Here is a 10,031-nt window from a genome sequence, read left to right as displayed (position 1 = left end):
GCAGGAATGTCCAGAAAATCAGGAAAATTACTGGCCATGCCAAGCTCACCTGTGAAGTGAAACCTGTCGATTACGATAAAGGACTACAATTTCACAGTCCCCCTCCCCCAACCCAAAAAAGAAAATTTTTAATTATACATCATTACTGTTCACAGCAAAGGCTGAGATCTGACAGCTCTTGAGGTTTAACACTGCAAAAACTACAAAATAAAGTCATTAGGATTCACTTACCTTGATTGGCCGATGTATGTCTGGTTCTTTAATGCGAAGCACAATCTGTCCAGCAACAGAGACCCCATAAAACAGGTAGTTTATGAAGCCAACATAGTTGATGAGGGTGTATATGTCACTGGTGCACAACATCAGCAGAGTTGATATACACTATCAAACAAAGCAGTATTTGATTTGAATATAAGCACCTACCAACACATTGTATACCATTTACAAAAAAAGATTTTTTGATTATTTAAAGGAATAGTTCACACAAAAATGACAATTTGAGTAAAAATGTACTCCGCCTCAGGCCATCCATGATGTAGATGAGTTTGTTTCTTCGTCAGAACAGATTCTGAGAAATTTAGCATTACATCACTTGCTCACCAGTGGATCAACTGCAGTGAATGGGTGCCGTCAGAATGAGAGTCCAAACAGCTGATCAAAACATCATAATAATGCACAAGTAATCCGCATGACACATGTGAGAAACAAATCATTCAGGTATTTTAACTTTAAACCGTAGACTACGGCCAATACACCAGTCTATGATCCATAATAATGCTTTCTCCAGTGAAAAATTTTTTACAATGAAGCTAAAAATGTCTTGATGAATTTGTTTATTACAGACAGGCAGCTTTTTGCTTCACAAGATGTTAACTGATGGACTGGAGTCGTGTGGATTACATGTGCATTACTCTGTTTTTATCAGCTGTTTGGACTTTCATTCTGACGGTACCCATTCACTGCAGAGGATCCATTGGTAAGCCAGTTATGTAATATGAAATTTCTCCAAATTTGTTCTTATGAAAAAAAAAAAAATCATCTATATTTAGATGGCCTGAGGGTGAGTAAAATTTCAGCAAATTTCATTTTTGGGCCAACTATTCCTTTAAGGAATGAAAGAAAGATCTCACAGTGAAAAGCAAAGCTGGGATGGGTGTACAGCGGTTCACATGAATCATTGCCAACAGACGGGGAAGATGCCCTTCCCTCGCACCTGCAAAGAATAACCTGAGAAAGAACAACTGTCAATTAACCTGATGATACAAAGAAATCCATTGACATTAAAATGTAATGCAAACTGAATGAGTAATTAAGCAATAACATGGCATAAAGACTGACCTAGATGACGTGAAAAGGGAACCATTAAGCCCTCCGAAGGTGGACAGAGCCACAGAGATGGGCATGATCAACGACATCACCCCGAGCAGCTTTTCACCAAATGTCTGATGGAGATTAAAGAGAAAAAGAAGGCAAAGTTTATACAGGTAAGCAGACATTCAGCAAAAACGTCAGATGGGTCAGTCCGATCTACTGATGAATAGGCTGTTTAATTTCCTGATGAAGGAAGAACTCATTAAGCTTCTTAATGTAAGCAGGGCAACTCACCACAGCAACAGCATTGGAGGCCATCAGTTCCTGAGGGCTTATAGCTGTAACATATGCAATATTCGCACATACATAGACGAAAGTGACTAGAGGGATTGAGATGAAGATTGCACGAGGCAGGTTCCTGTAAAGAGAGAACCTGGGCTGAATCTCGATTGTTAGTCTTGGGCAAACCTGTACTGCCCAGATCGGGAATACTTTGGTATTTAAAATGATAACATTTATAGAATTTACAGCACCCCAGTAGTTGTACATAAATGATCGTTATACATAAATGATCTACTAACTTCTGCATATTCTCAGAAAAACAAAATGTTTGCCATTCACTTTTTTGTCTCAGATGTTTCTCAGGAGAAATAAAAACAGATACAAATGACTGATATACAATAAAAGCGAATAAAATGAATATGGACAGCATAATAACTTTCATTTTGGAAGAATTTGATGAGAAATATTTATGTAGGAATCTCTGTAGGACTTCTAATTTTTGGTATCTTGATAAACCTGAACAGTTTGATATACTTTTGAAACTCTATAGAGGACATACGCGAGTTTACTCATATGTTACATTTTTTCCTCAGGAGAATAATCTGAATGGAAAATACTTGCCATTCTATTTCAATGCTGTCTAGGAGAAAAACTGAGACATTACAAATACTTTTTTTCCGCAATTAATTTCAGTTGAACCAAGTAACCAGATAAAACAATGTGTATGTGGTTATGGTGTACGTTATACATGACAGTTTACATGACACTGTATTTGTATTTATATTTGTTTTAGGGTTGGGGGAAATAATGTGTTATTTCTGCAATTAAAATTGGATATTTAATGTGTTAAAATCCTTACGTGAAAACCTTACATAAAGATACTGGTAATAAATGTTTATTTGTATTTTTTATTTATTTATTTTAAAATGTTCACATATTTAGCAAGACAATTATTGCATAAAATAATCTCAGAGAAACATCTGGAATAATTTCTCATTAAGATTTTGTTATTTTGTGATGATGACTGTCTCTCACTGTACATTTTCCCTGACAAATGGCAGTGTACCTGTAGGGGTCAATGAGCTCTTCTGTTACATAATTAAGAAAGTTCCAGCCTGCATAAGCGAAGGAGCCCTGGAGGAAAGCGAGTGCAATGCGGCTCATGTCATAGGGCTGGAGAGGATGAAATGCATGTTCTGGTTCCAACCAATAAAAATGACCTGGAGACACAGAACAGAGAAGCATTTTATGTGCTACGCCTGAATTAATATGTAGAGAGTATCTAAATGAATGGAAAAAGTTGTATTAACTACCGCATAATCAATTTAATTTCTTTTCATTACATTTACTGCAGGAAAGCATAATATGCATTGTAAAGTACTCGTATTTAACCAAAGTATAGTTTCCATTATCAAAACCAATAGTTCTTTCTTTGAGGCTTTTATAAAGAAGACATTAAACGTTCTTTTTTTGTCCTTGGGATATTAAACATATAAAAGCAGCAGCAGACTACAAATAGCCCAGCATGACAGTCGAATTCATATGTGAGCTTGTCTGTGCTTAATTGATTTATGCTCTTTTGTTTATAGTGCAAAAATGTGTCAAATATGAAAAGTATGCCTACGTAATACTCTTAGCTTAATGCCCTCTTATATTCAAGCCCTTTATGTTCACATCTAAAACTGAGTTAAACAAGCCAAACACAGATTTCATTGTTTTCTTGTACTATATCTTTATGGCAGTAGTATAAAAGAATGGTATTATAAGATCTATCTATCTATCTATCTATCTATCTATATGGATATACTGTATATGCTACCATTCAAATGTTTTTTAATACTTTTATTCAGCAAGGATGCAGTATGCAGTAAAGACATGTATAATGTTGCATAAGATTTCTATTTCAAATAAATGCTGTTCTTTTGAACTTTTCATTCATCATAGCTTTCATGAGCTCTCGGAAAAATTGCACATATCTCATATGAAATGCCAGTATTTATATCAGCACATCTTCAAATGTCCACAATTTTATGCTTATAATGCAGAAAAAAATTAAGGCACATGCTCTGGAAATGTCAAGAACAAACATTTTGGAATAAAACATTTGTGCTATTGTCATCAATTTTAAGGAAAAAACTCAACTTGACTGTTTGGTGATTTATGGTGAGGTTGATTTGAAAGAAGGAAAACAGCTTTATTATTTATGACCGCAGCTAAGACATGTAGTTTATATCAAAAATTTGGTAAACAGCAACTGAACAAAAATAATGTTAATAAATAATGAGTTATTGTCATATATGCAATCAAAATAAAAAATAAATAAAAGAGGTGACCTGACAAATCTGTTAAAATATGGAAAACAATATCAGTGAAATATGAGTAAAATAAAAAAAATAAAATAAACAGTGAACTTACAATTAAGTGAAGATGAAAAAAACGATATATACAAATTGTAGTCCGTTTTGTGATTGTAGGTTCAAATTACATGACAAACATTGTAGTTAGTAACGTAATGCATTACATGACATTTACATTTATGCATTTAGCAGACGCTTAAGACGCAATGCTCTACCACTGAGCCACAGGAACACTACACATTAACATATAATAACATTAATACAACATTAATATAACATTACACATTTTAGATAACATAATCAGACTACTTTTTGATTACTTTTACTTTTGACCTAACTAATTTTTCACATTGATTTAAATAGGATAAGCTTGTACCATATTGAAGAAAAAATACAAGAGAAGGAAAATAGATTCCATTCGTTGGTATTAACAACATGAACTGCATTAAACATAACATTACATCAAAGTTTCCCAAACTGGGGTTTTTAAGTGTAATGGAAACCGAACAATTAATTAAATCAGAAAAATATTAAATTAACATAAATCGATTTAAAATAACAACAATCAAAATAAAAGACATACTAAAATAGATGAAATATTTTATTGTTCACCTGCATGTCATGTGACATCAGAGAACTGAGAGCATGCAATGTGACTTAACGTGACTTAATTATTAAATTATTACATTAAAATCTCAGGGGATACTGCAAGTAAATATATTGTGAAAGAGGTTTTGGCTGCCAAAAAAGTTTGAGGATCCCTGTGTTACATGTAAATAAGAAATAATGCATTTGAATGTGTCTGAAAGACAAAAGCCTTCCAAAGACATAGTAATACATGGTTAAATAACCCACTGAGTGATAATTCAAATAAGAAGTGTTTAAATGCTTTGTGGCTTCTCAATTTTCCTGCGTAATTATAGCCACCTGACTAGTGACTGATCTTTGTGTAAATGTCCACAAAACTGGAAGACTTTCTGAATGTATATAAGGGTAGGCTATTTTAGAAAGGAAAACGTAAAAGATGAAACATAAGAATTAGTGAGAATCAATAAATTATGAATAAATTACAATTTATTGCTGTTGTGTGAATAATATGTAATAAAATAATAAAAAGAGTAACTGTAGTATGATCACGAGTATTCTAAATGTAATTTAATCTAATTACAAGTACTTAATTTTTGGAATCTGATTACATAGTCCAGATTGCATGTAATCAGTTACCACCCATGTTCTTGGATAAAACGTTTTTGTCATGGACAATGCAACTTAGCCCCAAAGCATGTTTAAATTGTGAGCATTTACTTACACAGGCAGACGGCGGCGAGCAGACCCAGCGCTCTCTCTGGAGGGAAGCAGGAAGGGAAGAGAGGCTGCAATATGTAATTGGCAAATGTGAGGGCAATCACAGCCTGGTTAGTTGGATAGATCACCAACACTGCAATCCACAGCCTTAGAAACCTATTCAGAAGACAAGTCCTGTCTGTCCTCACATTACATTACATCTAAATAAATGAGTCAGTCTTACCCAGCTAGCCTGCCAAAGATGTCCGTAACATAGGAATAGTCGCCGCCTGACTTTGGGATTGTGACTCCCAGTTCAGCATAGCACAGAGCACTGATGGCAGTGATGACGCCAGTGAGAGTCCACACTATGACAGCCAGACCCACTGAGCTGGAATTTTCCAAAACACCCTTTGGACTTACAAAGATCCCAGACCCAATGATGTTACCTGGGAAAATGACAACAAACAGGCAAGAAGAGTTAATAGAAGGAGCTCATTGATGATTGTGTCTGAAAGCAAGTAAATCCCCACTGCCATGTTTCAGTATTTAAAAGAAAGCCTTGCCAGATAAGTGGAAGCAGTTAGTCCAACTCTCAATTAATGCACAACCCCGCGGTCCAGGGGGATTTCTACTGAGGGACCACTTGCTGAGGGCCCCCAAAACACTAAACACGCCCCTGTGAACAAGCACATGTGGGTTATTGGATGTTCATTGCACAACCATTCAAAAGTTTAGAGTCAGATTTATTGGGATTTATTATCCTTTTATTTTGCAAGAATGCATTCAATTGAAAATTGATGCATTAAAATGTTACAAAACATTTATTTTGTTCTTTTTATATTAATCAAAGGATCCTAAAAAAGTGTAATGGTTTCCACACAATTGTTAAGCAGCACAAATGCTTTGAACATTGATAATAATAAGCACCATATCAGCATATTAGACTGTATTATGAAGGATCATTTGACTGAAGACTGGAGTCATAATTAGCCAGGAATAAATTAAAATAAAAAAAAGTAATTTTATTTCTAATAATGTCTCACAATATTACTGTCTGTGATGTATTTTTGATCAAATAATTGTCTTTAAGAGCATGAGAGACTTCTTTCAACAAAATAAAAAACTCTTACCGACTACAAACTTTTGAACAGTAGTGTATATATATCCTATAAAATTCTTTGTCTCTGTATTTCATCTAACCATACAAGGTCATTCTTAGGTCATCTGAATATTAAATGTTAATCAGAGGATTGAAAAACAGTTGTTGTCAATGTATTAAACATCACTGTTTTGGGGTTTTATCCCAAGCTACAACAGGAACAGACATGACAAGAGGTATGAACAACTATCCAATTCATGACACTTTCAAAAACCTAAACATACAAATGTTTTGACAACACAGATCTTTAACCAACATCCCACTTTTGTGTGTAAAACCTGAGGCCTTAAAACCAAATAATCACGCAAATGATCACACACACACACACACACACACACACTTACTACTGCCAAAACAACAGTACCTGTTAATGGACAACACAGGTAGATAGTGACCCAACCTACTGTAACCCAAACACCTACTGACAGCTAAAATCTCAGGTAACACGCATTAACCCAGCAGTGAGGTAACTGGCACAGACATGTTGGTGAGCTTCTTGCATTCAAGTCTAAATTACATGCCATGTAGTGACCTAGTTTAAGTTTAAACTTGTTACCTAACACCAGACTCCTAGTGATAAATCTCTTCCCTGTTTATAATCCTTACTTGGGCCCTTACCTGTGCTTCAACTCCATGCTGTGTTTGCTCTGCTAGGATGGAGTTAGCATTCATATGCTGTATTTCTCATTTATGTCATTTAAATATATAATATTAAAAAAAATTAATTATGTACTTTATGCACATATCCTATACCCAGTATGATGATCTTTCTTCTGTGGAAGAGGATATTTTGAAAAATGTATTGGTGTTTGAAAAATATTGGACCCCTTTCATTTTTATTGTATGTACAGTTCTTCAAAATATCATGAATATGCATCAACATCTCATTTTATATGAATTCAAGGACACAAATTATAGGCCTGCTTTTTTATCAACTACATGCATTCTTCTACCATATAAAGTGCAAAGAGAATAAAAAGAGGAAAAGTAAAGCATAAAACACAGACTTACCCACAATAATACCACATGCACTGAGGAGTCCGATCTCTTTTTTTAAGGCCACTGCTGGTTGTCTGTCAGTGTCTGTGTCTGGCACCGATGCAGCCCTGCGTCGGGTGCCACTGCCGCTCATTTTAACAGACAGCAGCAACTCTGTGCTTAAGTGTTGATATTGAGAATCTCCGTAACTTTATCCTCCCACCCTAAACTTAAAGTGTTATTCTGATAAACCCGCCCACAGTGCTCTGGTTTAGTCTAGATTAATAGATGAGTGTAACAGAGGCAATATTATGCAAACTACAAAGAGATGTTGTATTTAGTAATTTGGTCTCCCAATGGAATCACAATAGTCTTTCAGCACAAAATCTCAATTTATGGTCAAAATGAATACATTTGGGTCATAATCAGGCAAATAAAATGATTACATTTGAATGTTTGTCCTCTTAAGCCACACTCACTGATATTAAAATCAAGACATTAAAAAATTAAAACCTGTTAGGGTGAGGACAACTTTTTTTCTATAAAAAAACGGCAGCAAAATATTATACAAAAATAATTTTGAAAAAGATATTTAAAGTAATGAATGATGAAATAATGAATTTTAGTTCATAATATAGAACCCCATTTCCACCACCTAAAAAACTCTTGCATTGATAAATCGTTATTATGAAATCATTTTTATTCATAAAAAGTCATAATTATGACATAAGGCAAAATTATGATGTGAAAATTTGACGGCAAAATTTTGACAAAAAGAAAAGTCAAAATTGAGATTCTGAATCATAAGACAAAAAGTCAAAATTATGAGACAAAAAGTCGGTGTCAAAAAAGTAGAATTATCATTTTCACTTTTTTGTCATAATTGACTGCTTAATAATCTCATAATTCTGACATTGCATAATTTTCTCTTTTCATAATTGACACTTCTCAATTTCGACTTTGTTGTAATTATGACACTTCTCAATTTTGACTTTTTGTCATAATTATGACTTTTTGCCAATGACTTAAATTTGACTGACTTGATACATCATAATTATGCTTTACCAAAGCATTTTTTTCTCATGTGGTGGAAATGAGCCTCCATATAGGCTATAGAGATGAGAATTTTTTTTTTTAAATATATATATTTGGAAGTCTGTGATACATTATGATCTGAACATTGATTTGTAAATATAGACAAGACACACATATACTTGCATAACAGGGCTGTAACAATTTTTTTCAGCACTTCAAAAGGCCACAATTATGTTTGCTATAGGGGCCAAGTGACAAAAATTAGCTCTCTGGCCAAAGAACAAAGCTTCTCAGTCAGCCATGCAAATCAATAAGCTTTTTCCTAAAGCTAAATTTTGATTTATTTGTATAGTGCTTTTCACAATGCATACTATTCCAAAGCTGATTTACACACAATGTCTTGCATGCACCCCAGTGACCTGCCAAAGATATCAGTGCCAGTGAAGAAACTCCCTAAGATGTTCAAAGTAGCTCTGAGTAGAAGAAACCAAGACTCAGCAGGGGAAGCCCACCTCCTCAGACTGGCACATTTTAACAATGACCTAAACGATGCAATGGCTTGTAAAATTTAACCAAAGAAATCTGTGCTTCAGAATAACTGAATAAAATACAAAGCCTTCAAATCACCTTCTGTAGTGTCTTCCAAAGTTGCTCACCAAGAAGACAAGGATCACAATCATTGGTGCTTGAACGGATATTTGTGAAAATTCCCTGCATGATAGGTTCCGATGTCTTGGCAGAAACTGCTGGAGAAATCTTCTTGTTTACAAGCTGTGCTCTCTTAACGAGTGTTCAGGAGTAAACAGAGAGAACAAAATCAGCGCTGATGGTTTCCCTGCCTAATTATTTAGCTACAAATTACTTCTGTCTCTTAAATACATTCAACAGCTAATGTGACTGTTCTTTGCCTATAAGACATTTTGATGTTTATCTACATTTTATATAATTTATTCAGCATCAAAATGTTAATGTAAACACAGTGGCTCTGTTTGAGCATCCTGACCAGCCCCACACAGCAACATTGGCTCAACTACGGCTGTCACAATATCAGATGTCATAATGCATATCGAATATGAAATAATTATGACAAAAAGTCATAATTGAAAGATAAAAAGTTGAAATCATGAGATACAAAATCATAACTGAGATAAAAGGTCAAAATTATAACAAAAATGTAGACAAAAAGTAAATTGTCATATAAAGCAGAATTTAACAATTTCATTTTTCATGTCATTTTATCTCATAATTTTGACTTGGGTCAACTATGACTTTGTTTCACGAGTTTTGATGATCTTTTAAGACTTATGAAATTATGATTTACAATAATTCACTATACTGATAAAAAAACGATTTAAATGATTCTTTAACTTTATTGTGTTTTCTCGTTTTTTGGCCAAAGAATCACACGCAACTGTACATAAAAATAATCAAATGAATGTTTTGTGTTAATCGGCAATTCCTGCAGACAGAATGAGTGTTAAGGTGCAATACCGTCACCTACTATGGTGGAGTGTTGACTAGAAATAATAATTATGACAAAAAGTTAATTAAAACTGAGATAAGTCCATTTTCATGTAATAATTGTCTTTTTATCATCACGTCATAATTGTGACTGTTTAACA

At 34.1% G+C, this 10,031-nt stretch overlaps 1 protein-coding gene across 1 annotated transcript in view; it reads right to left on the bottom strand.

The window, feature by feature from the left end:
- The window catches only part of LOC107694640 (large neutral amino acids transporter small subunit 2-like), a 3,675-nt gene extending 837 nt beyond the window's left edge, over window positions 1-2,838 (bottom strand). Inside the window, exons 1-6 of the mRNA XM_016494322.1 lie at window positions 2,660-2,838; window positions 1,606-1,729; window positions 1,339-1,442; window positions 1,131-1,227; window positions 232-381; window positions 3-49 (exon numbers count right to left, since the gene is read on the bottom strand). Of these exons, the coding sequence (XP_016349808.1) occupies window positions 3-49; window positions 232-381; window positions 1,131-1,227; window positions 1,339-1,442; window positions 1,606-1,729; window positions 2,660-2,838 (701 nt within the window). The remainder of the gene's footprint in view (window positions 1-2; window positions 50-231; window positions 382-1,130; window positions 1,228-1,338; window positions 1,443-1,605; window positions 1,730-2,659) is intronic.
- Between the last annotated feature and the right edge of the window lie 7,193 nt (window positions 2,839-10,031).

Source organism: Sinocyclocheilus anshuiensis, unplaced genomic scaffold (assembly GCF_001515605.1).
Source record: "Sinocyclocheilus anshuiensis isolate Anshui unplaced genomic scaffold, SAMN03320099.WGS_v1.1 scaffold1638, whole genome shotgun sequence".
Classification (NCBI taxonomy): Eukaryota; Metazoa; Chordata; class Actinopteri; order Cypriniformes; family Cyprinidae; genus Sinocyclocheilus; species Sinocyclocheilus anshuiensis.
The sequence above is the reverse complement of the archived record's forward strand: the minus strand, read 5'-3'. Positions and strand labels throughout refer to the sequence as shown.